Consider the following 16,939-nt stretch of genomic DNA (forward strand, 5'->3'; position numbering starts at 1 on the left):
GGTTCCTGGGTCACAAATCTGCAAGAGTTTTACAAGATAATTTTATAAACATTCTTGCAAAAGTTATAATTGCCCACTTTGCTTGGTTGGAAGACAAAAAACCTATAATACTAATACTGTTAATTTATATAATAAGTTAAGCAACTTGTGAAAGTTTATTCAATATTCGAGTGTGTTGCAGTGACTTTGGGTCAGAAGAACACCAATAATGAGAGCAGGTTATGAGAGCAGTGAATTCCCCCACACTCTGCATCTGAAATATGTAACCAATGAAACCCAAGACTTGAGAGCAAGGCCTAGTGAGGCAGCTGGCATTGCCACTCTTCATGCACTGCTGAATTTGTGAGAAAAAGAGGCCTTTTAAGCACTGTCAGTGTGGTACTTGTTGTCATCCAAAGCCTTTTATCACACATCCTTCGGGGAAAACAAAAACTAACAAGCAAAATGGGGAGCCGCATTCCTCTAACAATGAAGGCTGAGCGGCACAGTGGATGACAAGAATCCCAGATGCATTCTCTTCCTCTGACAACCTCCTAATCCAAAGGCAGAGGCTGGCAAATGAAAGACAGCCCTCCGTACCACAACAGAATACTTGAGACTTTTTCAATATACTGCATGGCTGGACCGGGGTTGGTAAGACTAGAAACTTGCAGATTAGGCTTTATGGAGCACTGTAACATTAATCAGGCCAACCATGCAAGTCTGAATTGAAAAAGATGCCGCAATCATCATAAGCAGAGCAGACTGATATTCAATTAAAAAAATGCTGACATTTTAATATCAGAATATAGGTATCCAAATGCCTTTTTTACATTCCTTTATACTTCTATAAATTTGGTATTGTCTATTAAGTCAACTCCTCTACTACACGTGGAGAATAAAGATCTAGAAACATGCTTCTTCAGCTCTCCTATCTTCCATAGCCATTCACTCTTGGCTCCTAAGTGCAGTACAGGCGAGTTATAGCTAATTGGAGGAGTGACATCACTGCAAGCTTACAGCTGCCCATCAAGCCAAAGGAATCATTACTTCTATAAAAGTAAATTTGGCCCATAATATCTTTTCTCTTTGATAATCATATTGCTGACTAATGGCCTGACAGATACGGACCAGCAACATTTGTACCAGCATTATTAGTTGCAAGCTTAGGTGCAAAATAAAAGAAGACTTTTTCCTTCATCATAGAAAATGATTCCTTTACTTTCTTATAACACTCCAAAGCTAAACAATAACTGACTATTTACTATGCTACAGAATTGCACAATCAAGGAAAGTTGTGACTGATATTTAATTAACCATGTAATTTGCTGTACTTACATTCTGGTAAGGACATCTATCTCATTATTAATACTCCTTTATTTCAGCAGGTAGGTCTGTTTAGTACAAATTCTCATTTACAGTGACAACCTGGAACCCAATTATCAGACAGCACAACAGTATCATCGCACCTGGGATTTGAACCCAAGACTCTTCAGTCTGGAATCTAGAACCCTTAACCTTTAGTCTACACTGCAGTCTAAATAACTGAAAGAACTTTTTTGTGAAGTTTTCTGGAGCACGGACTGTCTTTCCTGTGTTAGTTCTGTGAAGATATAGCTAGAATTTTTAAAAATACAGCAAAGCTGTCAGGTCTGTTACTAGCAAGCACATGGCTAAATAATAAATAACCTACAGAATTTACAGATTATGCTCTCATCTTGGAATCTGTTGTGCACTACTGTACAGCAGCGTGTGATCTAGAGGGAATGCTTCCAATCCATTGGTGATAATGACCTGGACAGCAGGGCTGCTTTTATCATGTAGTGGAAAACTGAATTGCACCATAGTTTATTTGACAGTAGACAGAGATGCTCTTCGTACATCCTGAGCTTGTCAAGCATTAACATCAACAGAGAAATATCCCATATTTTCTTCTTCCATAAATTGTTGCAGCACATTGTAATGCTCCCAGCCTTTTCCTTCAATTTATTTATTTCACTTGACAAAGACATGCTTATTTAAATATTTTTCTATATGGTAATATTGTTAGGTGAAAATATGAACATTATACTATTAAGAAGCAATTATTACCATAAAATGTGAATCCTTTAATGTTTAATATGTTCATGGGAACTGCTACTAATACAAACTGAAATTGCATGGCTTCCAAAGTAAGTGGCTTGGTGACCTGTTCAAAGTGACTCACAGCATTTAATACCAGCTGGGTAATAATTTATTCTTTAAAGCTAATTTAAAATTCTATTTATACCTTGAGGTCACGCATCCTAAAAAGCAAAGTACGTCTATTTTATTCCCAGACTATCCCACTTCAGGTTTAGCACTGCAAGCTCTAAAAGCATGTTGATATATGAAAAAAGAAAAGACAGTACCGAAAGAGCTGACAGTGCACACGGCAAATACCAATCCAGTGCTCTGTTTACCTGTTTAAACATATGACTGGAAATATAATTACAGGAAATAAATCTTTTCTCACAATAGCATGGCATATTCACCAGAAAATAGGAGTCTCATGACCTTTTCTCATCGCGTTCAATTCAAACTGAAACCAAAGAATGCCTTATGAGTAATCATGATCCACACTAGAAATCTGGTGCAGTGTTGAAGTGTATGATTCAAATATACTGAGAACAACTCAGATGTATTGAGTTATCTGAGAAATGAAAACATTTCAAAGAAATTCTGTACCCTGAACCAAAATAATAGTGTTGTACATTTCAGACTGAAAGAGCTCCTAATATTATTCTGAACAATAAGGGGAGAGTTTTTATGACTTCAGTAGCTGACCCTTAATTTCACAAAATGACTTGTGGATTTCCAAGGTCTGACATCAAAAGCAACTGTCAGGAATTTGTTTGCTCCTGGATCAAGGAGCTGTACTTGATCCAGGATTGGTATGATAGTTATTGTCACTCATAACACTGATACATGCTAAAATCAGAAGAGAAGGTCACCATTTCTCTAACAGCACTAGCTTGTTTTAAGGAACAACCATAGAAGGAGGGTATGGTACAGTACAAGCCACTTCAACTGAGGCAAGATAATCTGAGAGTACATTTTGACTGAAAATGTCTTGTCGGTCAAAGCACATTTTAGTGTGGGTGTTATAAAAGTGTCCCATATTGATCTGGTGCTTAGCACCTACTCCTGTTTTGTGGGACAGTACCTAGCTACAACAGTACTTAGAATACCAATGATGACTCAAAACAAATTCTAATGAATCTTCCAAAAGCCTGCTGTTGCTCACTGTTAACTCTATTTCTACCTCATATTTTAAAGATAAAATACTTTATAAGCCAGCATTCAAAAAAACATTTTGAAGCAGCTTTTAAAATGCCTTAGTCACCTTTAGCATCAGCTTACGCTTTCCACATCTAAAATAATCAGTGCAAATGATCTAAAGTTTAAGATAGGCCTTATACTAAACAAGCTACTGACTGCAGTTAAGTAATACCTAAATGCAAAGCCATTTTCTGGGTGTACCGTTTCAAACAAGTGTGACAACAGTAAGCTGTCAGCAAAGCTGAAAGTGTGTCAGGAAATGAGTTACAAAACGAGATTGAACATATTTCTCATCAGGCCTCTCACACAGGGATCCTTCAAAATACAATACTAGGTGGGCTGAATGGCCTCCTCTTGTTTGTAACATTTCCTTTCTATGGTCGCTTGAATCCACTGGTCTCTCTAATCGGGTCTTCTACAAAGGCCTTGTACACTTAAATCATTATTCTGCTTTTAAGAAAGAAAGACACTGAAAACATTGTATCCTGCAGTCCATTCTCACCTTCTTCATTAAATCCATGTTAAACTCTTTAAGGTGTTTTATTTTTAAATCATTGCATACAAAAATATTGCAGGAATGGACTGATTGTACAAAGACTGAAAAATCTTTCTCCATTACATACTTAACATTCCTGCATGTTTTTATTCAGAACAAGTGATCTTTTTGAATGGTCTAATTCTCCTTTCAACTAATTAAGCTCACAGAAAGAGAAATGGCTAATATTGCCATGCAGCTACAGCCTTGTTTGTATTTCCCTCAACCACATTTTGAAAGTTATTACTTCTGCATTATTTACTTAAATAACTTTTTTTTTAATTAAGTGAATGATGGAACACATTAAATATCGGTAATTAAGGCACATTAAAAAAATGTTGTGAAAGGACAGAAGATTGTGGACAGCAATAGAAACTATGACACAATTACTTGACAGGAAATGGTGGTTTTTTTTTATCTGTACAAAAAATGCTTTGCAGCCAAACAGTTTTTTCTTAATCCATTTAGTGCAGCTTCCTTTGTAAATGAAAATATGTTAAACGTCAGCTTGCTATCACTTTAATTATTACTGCAAGGTTGCTATATAGCCTTTTCAATCATCGGTACCAAAAATACCTTCTACTGTAACTTTTGTTCTACAACGTAAGAGGCAAGACATTCATAATAATACCAAAAAAAAAACAAATCCTGGAAACACAAGCTTACTGGTAGACTCCCGCTATATTTCAATGCTTTACATTCTGGGTTACCCAGGGGAAATCAAACCATTGGGCAAAATTAATACTTTTCGTGAAAGATTTTAGGAGCCATCATATGCAAAGTTCATAAGGCAACTGCAAGAGTAGATCAAGATCCTTCATTTTTTGCAACTACTTCTACCTCATGTATTTTAAATCCTTCCACTTCTGTTAGCAAGCACATCAGTTTCCACATAACTCTATTCTTCAATGCTTTAGAAGAAATGCCAAATTATGGCAGCGGTGCTGTCCCACACAGCACAATACAACAGTTTTATTATCATGTCCCTATACTTGTTTGTATCACCATTTTAAGTGCACTGAAGAGAAAAAAAATGCAGAGCAGAAAAAAACGTTACAAATATCTTGCGGGTAGGTGACATATGTAGCCACTGAAAATAGGAAGCACTGATCTTTGTGAGAGACACCCAGGTGCATCTAACTTGACTGCATTTCCTAAGCTCTTTCAATTCAAACACAGGTAGTTCAATGATACTCTCGATTCTTTACATTACAGAGAGCCTGAAAATGAATGCCTACATCCTTTGTAACTTTGTGTACTTTTGTGTTCCAGCAGCTGCTTTACGGTCTCTACACTTCAGTTGAAACACTCAGCCTATGACACCTGTCAGCAAATGTGTGAAAAGTCTGAAAATGCTCAGAAGAACTTTTACTGTACTTAAATGTAGATGGTATTCTGAGGAGGACCAAGAGCACACCACACTAATGCATCATCAAAGGCAATTGTTCATTGAATAATTCAAAATATGTTTTATTAGGACTAATGGATGCACCAGACTTTACTTCTAGGATGATGTTTTATGCTTGCAATTTTCAAAGTGAATGAAAATGAGCAAGATAAAACCCTGTAATGTGCTTAGGAGTAGACTTCAGGAGAATGCACTACTGAGAAAGTACTCTGGTAAGTAACAACAAACATTAGCCTTCATTTTCAGTTCAGTTTGATAATAAATAATATTGTCCTTCAAATCATGAGAAAAGGCATGGGGAAGCTTTTCATGTTCCCAGCCAATCTTTATAAAAACAACATCAGTCAAATAACAGCTTGGGATTCTATTTTGTTGACTTTTGGAGACAAAAACTACACTGTTGCACATGATTATCAAAATGATGGTGCAGTAGCTTTACTAACTTCTATCTAGATCTAGTCAGAAAGCAAAACCTAAGTAAGGCTGGGACTAGTCAATACTGATATGGGAGACCTGTAAGGAAGTTGCTGGTGTAAGTAGTGAGGGTGGACCAGTAGGTGTGTCTCTTTCTTCCAAACTAGCATTTACAAAACCTGTATCGTCACTTTGCACAATTTATACTACATACGGGTAGGCAGGCTTAAAATATATTTATAAATTTAAAACACATACAGTATATACAACCATTCCTTCTTTTAGCTGTTTTGGCTATACTCAATTTCTGTTTGGTACAGATGCTTATTACTTTGATGTACTGATCCAGATCTGTCATGAGAATACAGTATAAACCCTCCCCTGCACTGAAGATTGCTACTCTGCCAATTTTAAAATCCAAAACAAAATGACTGCCCAAACAGCAGTGTTTCTGGAAAACAATAGTTTGTTTTAAAATAAAGTTAAGTTGTGCTTTAACCTGGGAGCTGTTAACATAAAAAATATTTACAAAACGTGCTGTGAAAGTTTCCAATCCACATTAATAACAGAAAATCAGTTAGGAGCATTCTAGAAGCTGAATTATTTCTGTAGCAGTACAAGGGTCATTTAACAATGGGTGTCTGATTTCTCATATTCTCTTGATCTAAAGAACTATGACATTTTCTCTAATTCAGGTGTTGGACAGTCAGTGCTTTAAAGGGAAATTGCAGTCCCAATTTTTCCAGACCGGTTATTAAAACTCGGTTAACAAAATAAATTCATTGATGTTTACAAATAAATTACAAATATCAAATTCAACACAAAATCATAAACTTTGTGAAAGTACTGTAAGCCGCCATCTTGTCTCACATTCGAGTTCCCACGACTCTTCCTTCTCACTAGTTACTGTAATAACTAATGTAATGCGATGTACGAGCGAATAAATACAGGTTGTGCAGCAGACATTTCATCACAGATATGTTCCAATGTGATCTGCATGTAAGGTTAACCAGTAGTATTTGTTAGCAAAACCGTCTCAAAATCGAGAGCAATACATTTAAAGAGATTAATTCATAAGCCTTGTTGTTTACATTGACGTAGGGCTGATCTAAATCATCCCTTGTTGCATTAAAAGACCAGATCAGAAGAATTTTGGTAATTGCTGAACCATTTATTGAGATCATTTGCCAGTTTCCTGCTCTATTTCATGATGCATGTGACCTTATTTCTTACTAGTGAAATGCTATTTTTAATTTCGTGACCACTCATCAGACCCAGTGAAACTAGCCTATGAAAGTTCTGCTTGGCTGAGCAAGTGAGGAAGTTTAGCAAATTGCCATCAGTTTCTGTCCATGATGCCTCAGCAAAACACTTTCACACCCCCATCCTCACAATCCTTTTCAGAGCTCCTTAAGAAAGGTTCTTTTGAAACGTCCTCTGCTATGTAGGCAGCTAGTATTGCAACACTCATGACTCGAGCAAAACGTGTATCAACAGGAAATAGCAAAAAGATAAAAGACAAATGCAAACTTGCTCTTCACCTGTGGAGGAAGGTGATCAATTCACATTAAAGACACTGATTTAACAGCCACTGTTTTCAACCTTGGTGAAAATGTTTGTCTGTTCATCCAGGATGTATTATGCTTCACAGCAAGTGTTTATTAGTATTCCTTTTATTATGTTTATTGTTCCCTAAAGCATTATCATCAGATTATCTGAATGCTATAACATTCACATAATTCTATTTGGAGATATACAATACTAATTGATAGGCTACAGGACTAATACAAAACAAGGCAGTTTAAAGTAGAAATTGTTGCACTACTTAATATTACAGAGAAAAACACTCAATACACAGTAGACTAAATTACATAAATGAAGTACTCCATCACCAGTGCTCTAGATTGATAGTGCTTATGCTGTTTCTACAGTCTATGTAGGCAGCCCAAACCAGTAATTCTGATTGTGAGTTTTAAAGGAAACAATTTTGGAAATTGGGGTATCAAGGCAGACTGAATTACCTGTGACAATTTTTCCATGAAAAATTCAATCTCAAGTTGTGGCCAGTGAGTTAGAAAACAAAATGTCTGAAAAAAGTTCTTTTCCAAATATACAGTAGTCAGAATGCTAGCAGAAAAGTTCCATATCGCCACTGGAGTAAGGTTTGATTCACAAAATATGAAACATTGATTTACACCATGTAAAATCTACCAAATAAGAAAAAACATGTTGTTTTTGACTATATTTAAATGCATATAAATATAACTTAAAAACCACATTAACACCTATTGATAAAAATGTGTTCCAGTTTCTGTATTTAAGTCCTCAGGCCATGAACTGGCCTGAGGACATATTAACGTTTCAAGGGCGTCTTCCCATTCTTGAACTCACAAGCCCTGTCCCATTCTTCCAAGAGCCTGAATCACGCACCAAACCCTTTTAAAATAACATATTTACCTTTAAAGAATTATTAGAAAGCATCCGTCATAATAAAATTACATGAGTAATGATGACTCAGATAATCTTAAAGAGCTACGTCTTGCTTAACCATGAATTCTCTAAACAATAATGATGGATACAAACAGAGCACATACTTCCTTGCTAAAGATTAATTCTCAAATTATAGGTTGTAAGCATTCAAGAAAATTCAAGTGTTTTCTAGGACTGGACAGAAAACAGAGTATACTAAAATGGTAAATACTCAAAATTGGGGCGACATGATTACTAATGTAACACATGGATCTTGGTCTCCCTTTGTTTGCAGACTTTCTGTTTTTTCTTATGTTTCCAAATAAGAACAGAAACAGCCAAGCAGAAGTGTCAACTCTAGAACAAGAAAACTTGTGATCACACTGCCAGATACTGGTCAGCCAACCACATGGAACTGGTGTGCTCAAATCTCAAGGGTTCTGGCAGGGCTCACTGCAGGCAAAAGCTTATACTGAATGATCCGCTCAGAAAACCGCAGGGTCCCTACAAGGTCTGGAACCAACCTTTTTGTCTTAACACGCACAGAATTACATCCCAACTCAGGCAGTGTGTTGGGCTGAAGATGACTGGCTTTTGGGTATCTTTATTTCATAGTTATTTTATGGAGAACAAGAAGACATTATGTACGAATATTGGGTGTAAACCATCTCACTATTCATGTTATTAATTATATGGGGTGGCATAGGAGTCAGATGATTGACTCGAAACTCATCAAAATGTTGTGTCAGATTCATTTTAGCTGTATTTGGAAACTTCCTCTTCCTAACACAAAAACTCAGACGGCATTCAGGGTCATTAGTCAAGAGAACCACCAAATAAGATTAGCAGTGCTGTACCATGAATACAGCTTATTTCTCATGGATGCTTAGCCAAAGTAGGAGCTGCATCCTAGACATTTAGCCATGCTAGACTGGGCAAAGAATTGAGCCAGTGTCTTCAATGTTTTTTTGCCTAATTAAACTTCAAGTAATGGTCCCAGTTCCATCAGTAGGGCTGTTAACTGCCCTATGGTTCACTACATTCAATGATCAAACAGATTTTATTTAGCCAGGAGTGCTCACAGGCACACTGGAGGCTTGGCATAATTTGGGAAAGACCTATGATCAAAAAGAAAGTTATAATTAATGTGTTGTGCATCTGCTGCAAAAATAATTTTTGGTTAGTGGTATGTGTAAGACATTAGTATGCTTTGAGAGTGTGGATCATTCACTATACAGTAATTGTTATTACGTCCGGAGTAAAATTTAATACCTAAGCCAAGTACTGGCACCCTGGATCTGAAACAATGTTGTGGCATTCATAAGATTTTATTTTAATACATGGTTTGTTTATTTATCTTATAGAATGTGAAAGCTAAGACATTCCAGTGAACAAATACTGTAATCCCTATATTTACTTAATTGTTTTCTTGCCTGAGCAAAGAACTGTCTTTAAAAAAATCACAATATAAATATTAATATCCAAATGCATTGGTCCGCTTTTGGAATGATAGCTGTATAACTCGGGAGAGTACTTCTGTAGCCTGATAAATCAGCATACACTACTTCCATACAATTAGATGGTATTCTCAGAAAACAGGTGCATTCTTCTATTAGAATCTTTGACAGAGCAACAAAGAGTTTTGAAGGTTCTTACCACTCTGATTTCCTTATTACTAATTTCTTCACACCCCTGAAAACCAAGAATCTCCTTTTTAAAAGTGCTGCCGACAGCCAGGAAATAAAAGTTATCTCACCACTATGACAGCAACGATGCTGTCCTTACAGACAGGAACAGAGCAAAACAGAAAAGTGTACAACTGCTGCATGGTAACCCATTCAAGGGCGGAAACATCAATTGCCGTCATACTTAAAGAGGACACTGCGTGTAGAAGGCATATATTATAAAACAGGAAATGTTATCTGTATGAGGGATGTAAAGATAAGCTCATGAAAAAGGCTACAAATCAGAGGAGGCCATTCAGCTTATCTGGGCATTATAGTGATTCAAAATTTAACCTCCCTTTGCTTCTGAACAGTAGCGCTCGTCTGCAGTGTATACCTTCTTCAGTAAATTCGGTTATTTCGGTTGCTGTCACACTGACAATTATGACACATCATGACAAAACAGGGTCAAAAAAATAAGTGCATTGTGTTTTTTTATCTGGAACGTACCAATTGGCACAACAAAGCTATAGACATATTTACCATCAATACATAAATCTTACATTTGAAAAAGAGATGAGTCTAAATTTTAATTTACACTTCTATAAAACAATCACAGCATAACAAATACAGTTAACCTAATTAAAAGTTGCCCTTGATCATGTTTATCCACAGTAAAATATACTGAATGATAACAAAACCTTTTTGTCCATCAATGGATTACTTAATATGCTGTAACCAACACTGAAGGAAATGATTATGCAGCAACAGAAAACTTTAAATTAATTTCTTGGAAGGCTCCCCAGGATAGCTACAATGGGTTGTTTTTACTATTAATATTTCAACAAGAAAACAACCAAGAGCTCCAGCCTACAAGCCCACAATGTAAAAGCAGGAGTAGATCCACTTACTGCTTCCACTCCAGTTTAGTCATAAGAAGCACAATAATGGCCTGAGATGAACCAGCTGCTTCTGCCTAACCATGAGGAACCAGTTTAATTACGTCATGTTTTTACTTTATCCCAGATGAGACAGAACAGTTCAGACGTGCACTGCTTCTTAGTCATATACAGTACCATGTAGGTTTATCAGTTTTAGAGACCAAGACGAGCTTTAGTAAGAAAATACTGGGTAAAAGAAATATAGGAAAGATACTATAAAATATTCATATTTGTAACATAGACAGAGTGGGATGAATCTCAAGTTATGGGGATTATGTTTTAGAGGACTACAACATCAAACATTTTCTTTAAGAAAAATCACTGCGCCATGATATCACCAGATCACGTTATTACAAGCAAGAAAGCACTGGAGCAGTGGTGAAAATTTGTATTGACCTCTGGGTTTCATTTTGAGAGTGACTGATATTTAAGGCTTAGGTTACTTCCCAAAACATGTCAAACGTAATGTAAAAATGCTTTAACATCCACAAGGTTTGAAACCTACAACTGTGTCAGTGATCTTGAACTCATTTCCTGAAAGGCAGAATGTCTTCAAGGATTTGATTCAAGTGGTCAAATAATTACCTTAAACATTTCTATTCTTATTCCTTGTCATACAGGCCTATAGGATTTTTCGGGATATCCTTCACAGTTCACTTTAATGATGTGTTATTTTAATAAAATAACACTTCATTAAAGACACCTATAAAATTTCTCAGAGCTCGGTTAGAAGTATGGCAATTAAACAGTTAATTACTTAGTTCTGGTGTACTTGTTTTAAACTTTTAAATTATTTTGTCACAAACAATCTTGGATCACATGTGTCTCAAAAGGGGGGATGTTTACACTGCACATATACACAAAAGAGAAAAACAAGTGAGAAAACAATAAAAGTCTAAACACTCTTTGAAATAGATCTTTGAAAAATAGAAAATTTGGAATTATATCACTCGTTACAATATTTCTTTAAAATATTTAGGGATCAAAACTGAAAGATGATGTTTCCACGTATTGCTCCTATAGTAATTTACATGTTTTTTTTATAAAAACGTTTTATCTGTTTAGTCAACGCTTGACAACAAAAATGCCAGTCAAATATAGTATACTATATTTTAAAGCTCCTATTTGTGCTTCAAAGGCTGAAAACAAAAAAACAACCCTAAAGTTACCATAAATTACGGCCTCGGCAAAGTTTTGAAAAGTAGGTTAGAGTGATGAATTTTGTTTAAATCGAGGTTTCAAAGGAACAACCAGATGTTAATTTCGCGGTTTAAAAAGTAAAAAAAAGAAAAAACACAGGATGCTCACACACCAGAAGATGGCTACACAAACGAATTTCTGTGTTTCTCTTTCTCCTTTTCGGGGATTTCAAACATCAGAGAATTTCAATTGATTTTTGTCATTAAACAAGAATACAACTTACTGTACGTGCTCTTTGAATACAACTAGTGTATGTTAATGATTACAGATCTCGGATTCTGACAGTTCAAGCCCAACACAGTTTGACCTGTCTTCAACGGGCTAGAAAATAAAGCGTGAAAACCAAGCCTGCCGCGATTATTATAAAGTCTCACAAAAATACACTCTCTTGACTTCCCTTAGTGTAAAAACAAAGATATGTACACGTCTGATCATCTAGCATTTCTTAAACATGGAAACGTAGCGGGTTTACTCTTGAATTCATAAAACAAGCTTTAGAACTGCAACGCCACTTCGGACGGGATGGGACGATGCCTTTATAACCCGTAGGATTCTAACGATGAGAAACACTGTTATTCTTACCAACAAAAACTATGGCGATACAAAATATTCCTTGCAGATGTGCAGTTACTCTGTAACAGTGTAATTAATAGGTATATACATGTACCCAGCGAGTAGCTGATGCAGAAACTCACCTCCGTGGATGGCCGCGGGTGCAATTACTACCCCTTTGGCTTCGGCTTTGCGGGAATTCTGTCCGTACCTGCCGTCGTCCTTCGTCAGTATATGCTTAGGGTTCCCTTTGGAGTCCAGGACGGAAACGTTCACGGTAGCGCTGTAATAGTCGTCCTTGCTCGCCATGCTCTTATTAGCCCGGATAGACAACATGCACCTGGGCAACACTAGCATCAACATTACGGCGGAAAGGCTGTGGTACGGTGTTCCTGCAGACCACTTTTTCGGCATCTTTGGGTTGTCTGGCTGTATTTTCCAATTATTTAGGCATAAAGCATTATATTTCTTTCGAAAGCAGCGAAGGATTAAGGAAAGTCTTATCGTGTGTCTCCGGTGAGGGTCCAGTCATAGACACCCTATACAGTATGTTCTTCTTTACATCATTTTCGTATTCCAAAGCATGCGTCACCTACACTGCTTTTGGACGGACAAAATAAGAAAAACGAATATTAAACGAACTAGCTTCAAGCTAAAAACAGCTTGACAATTAAAAACCTGTACATGGCACGTATTTACAAGTGTTTTCGGTTAATGTTAAATTATTTTAGTGCGCATGTAGAAGAGTTATTAAATATTAATACTGACAGCATATCATTACACGGTTGGCACGTTGGCCATTTTAAAATAATTAACGATTACAAATTGGAAATGTTACCATAAAATGTTAACTAAATCGGAAATATTTTCGAAAAAATGCGTAATGTTAACCATATGAATAGTGCTCTACTATACGGAAATTAATGCATTAGCTTCCTGATTTTTTTTTCAAATCCAAACTAACTAAATCGAAATGTAAGATACTGCAATTATAACTTAAATACAAAAAATATTTGTAAATGTTTAAGGAATTAACATACTGTAACTGTCTCTATTGCATTACGTTACATAGATTGCAATTATGCCTGCCAGTAAACAATTTCTATCGACTCAGTAAGTCTATTAAAACATATCATGCAACCCACCTTATTTATTTAATTGATACCGAATAATTCTATCCCCAAACTTTATCCTGCACTGGGTATTTCGTTTCACACAAAGCAATATTTTTCTCCGTTTTCAAGAATAGAGAAATACTGCGAATCCACTCCTGTCTTTTCCTCCTGCTCACAGCACAGCGCCTTGCGCAAGCGCGACGAGGAGAGGCAGGGCTCAAACTTACAGAAAAGGGGGCGGTGTGGCGTGCCCTGCCACGCAAAATAATCAATACGACCACGGCTGAAAAGAAGTGATGGCGTAGACAGTGGAAATTCATTTTCCTCCTGTTGACGATACAAGCAAATCCAATTCTCAAAGTGGCACGATAGTGTGACAGACAAGAAAGGGATATGATGAATGCCAGAGATGGTGCCTTAAAAAGAAATAAAAAATAACCCCGTTATGAAAAGCAGACGCAGTAGCACAATCGCTCCGAACCAAAATGCTTCTTTCCATAAATACAACTGCGGACAGAAATGGAGTGAATCGATTGTGTGACACTTCAAAGCATTTCTATGCAGATAATAAAAGGGTCCCCAGTATTACACAGGAAAGTGGTCATACTTGTGGAAGTTCTTGACTTAGTTGTGAGTTGCTGAAACTAAAAAGGAACATTTTTAGTTTATCTGTTACGAAATAATTTTTAGAAGGTTTCTTAAGAAGGGTTAGATTGAATACTAAAGCTTATATGTAACCAGGTAAGAACGCTACAATGGCTTCCACAACCAGATTGTTTCCCAGCGAAAATAAATTTGGAATGTGAAGCATATTTTGTAAGTTATACTATATATGTGAGTGGCCTGAAGGCAGGGCAGTTTGTGGGGCTGCCTCACAGCTCTTGGGTCCTGGGTTCGATTCCAGCCTGGGGTGTCTACTGTGTAGGGTCTGCATGTTTTCCTCCTGCCTGTGTGTGTTTTTTCTGTAGGTACTAGGCTTTCCTCTCACCTCCCCAAAACATGCTGTGTTTAGATTAATTTGTGTTTCTCATCTGTGGATGTCCTACAATGTACTGAAATCCCCTCCAGGGTGTAGTTCTGCCTTTTGCCCTATATTCCTGGGATAGACTCTAGGTTGCCACAGCTCTTTGCAAAGATAGTGACTTTCTAACAAAGGAACAGATACAGAAGAGTAAAAGAGAGGAAAGTGACATAACATTATGTTTGTATCAGGATTAATTTATTGACAAACCATACAATCCACTGGCAAATTTGCGTGAGGTTGATACGTAGTGGTACCTGGTCAGGGTTGGTAATTCTGGACAGCAGGCCGAAAACCCATAATTTTAATGTTTAGGAGGCAACCCTAGAAATTGTGGATGGTTTCACAGTGAAGGGTCAAGGGGTTGGCCTTCACCAATCCCTGTGATCAGTGACAGTCCAGAGCACAGCAGAGCTGTGCAGTGTACAGTATGTTCTGTGGGACTTATCTATGTATCCATAAAATATAAAAATGGTTGCATTTTGCAGTTCTTAAACTGGATCATCTTCCTTGCAACAAGGATGATGCAACATCTTGCAACATCTTCCTTGTTTGTTTTTAGGGTAGCTTTAAATAAATGGGCAATTACTGGACATGTGAAAGTATTTTACTTCTTCACAATTAAGAACATAAGAACACATAAAGGGTTATATGTAAGAGGAGGCCATCCATTCCAGCTATCTTAATTAATTCCACCTAAATATTAGCATGTGCTTGCTAGTAACTAATTCATCCAAGGATACATGAATCTAATCCAGCCATTTCTCATAAAGAAGCCATGATAACAGCTTAAACAACATGGCCTGGTAGCTTGTTCTGTGTAAAAATCCACCTCATGTTCTCATTAATAAAGGTACATCCGTGTAGTTTCTACTGTGTCCTCTGATTCATATTTCACTATTGATTCGGAAGATGTCCTTTGGGTTGACTTTGAATACTCGAATCAGCTCCTGTCGTAGTCTTTGGTTTTTAAGACTAAAAATATTTAGTTCTTTTTGCCTGCTGGTGTTTTCTTTAAGACACAGAATGTACTTAATCACTCTTCTTTTGTGACAGATTGATCCAACAATGTCATTCAGAGCTCTGCTAGAATGTAAACCAGCAGACAGAATGACTTCTAAGGACCAGGGCTGGACACATAGCTGTTTAAAACCACAATACATATTACATATTTGACTGCAACCTTATGCTTTTATAGTAATTGAACAAGCAACCAAGAATATGGACAAAATTAGAGTCACAGTGCAGCCAAAAAACAGATTAAGCCAAGAGCTCACAATTCTTGTCAGTCTCTTAGAAACACGTTCATATATAAACATATTTTACTGTTTCCTGTGTCTTAATACCTCGCCATTAACATTATTAATTAATGGAACTGAACAGAGGAGAATGACATTTTTTTTTTAAAAAAAAAAGCTTTAACTACACTCGCAAAAACAGTTGTGCAGTCTTTTCATTTCTCCACTTAGGCCACCTGCAGGAGATTATTTGTCTACAGGAGGTTTTTCTTCACAATACACAGTATCACTCTACTAATCTGCTTGGATACCCTCACCACCACCCTGCACCCCAGACTTTGACATCAAGCCAATGTTGGCAGGTCTCAACATTACCAAGGTCTTTCAGTTTGCACAGACACAGAGGTGGTTTAGAAAATCCAAGCGCCTGAGCTGAAAGCAGAACAGCTATAGATTTGCAGGTCCAGCTCTGCCAAAAGTGGGATGAAGTGAATGCTTGCAGCATGCCAAGTGCTTCAGCTGTTATTCAATGAGTGGGATTATTGGGAAAAGGACAGGGAGGAAGATAAAGTTAAATTGGTTCCACAGAAACACGCACTGACAGCTAAAGGGAAGAATCAGCTTACAGGTGCCCAGAAGATTTGCCAGGCGTAGAGGCCACCTAATATATATTTATATAAATATATATTGTAAGCCTCTGATCTGTGTATCACTCTAAAGGACCCATAAGGTGATGACAGGAAAGAAAACCTGTAGCAATCATGCAGAACTTTCAGACTCTGAGATGGTAAATATTTTGTTAACAAGAAAACACTGAATGAGGAATATAATTAGGCTAAACATGAAAGTGGGTTCTTGCACAAGCCAAAATCAGTAACAGAAATTTTGTTAATTTAGACTAGAGGTTCAAATCTTCAATTCGAGAACTCTGTGGTACCTAATCCTCTCCATTAAAGAATGGCATCATTTTAACACGTTCTGTACATTACTTTACCAATTGTTCACATTGAACCCCATCTTATAAGTTCCATCTTTTAAGACAAAAGTCTCACGTAATGGTAAATAACCTTTTCTGTTGTTATATTGACTCTGTTGATAGTACT

The 16,939-nt window shown here is 36.8% G+C and overlaps 1 protein-coding gene across 4 annotated transcripts in view; it reads right to left on the minus strand.

Annotated features, from left to right (window-relative positions):
* Positions 1 to 13,788, minus strand: part of rnf130 (ring finger protein 130) — a 60,028-nt gene extending 46,240 nt beyond the window's left edge. For 2 of the 4 annotated variants that reach the window (XM_088604531.1, XM_088604532.1), the window contains exons 1-2: positions 13,608 to 13,788; positions 12,606 to 13,062 (exon numbers count right to left, since the gene is read on the minus strand). In XM_088604531.1, coding sequence (XP_088460657.1) covers positions 12,606 to 12,876 — 271 coding nt within the window. In that variant the 5' untranslated portion in view covers positions 12,877 to 13,062; positions 13,608 to 13,788. The remainder of the gene's footprint in view (positions 1 to 12,605; positions 13,063 to 13,607) is intronic. The other 2 variants (XM_088604530.1, XM_088604529.1) reach the window with 2 other exon arrangements.
* Between the last annotated feature and the right edge of the window lie 3,151 nt (positions 13,789 to 16,939).

This window comes from Lepisosteus platostomus, chromosome 13 (assembly GCF_059453375.1).
Source record: "Lepisosteus platostomus isolate fLepPlt1 chromosome 13, fLepPlt1.hap1, whole genome shotgun sequence".
Lineage (NCBI taxonomy): Eukaryota > Metazoa > Chordata > Actinopteri > Semionotiformes > Lepisosteidae > Lepisosteus > Lepisosteus platostomus.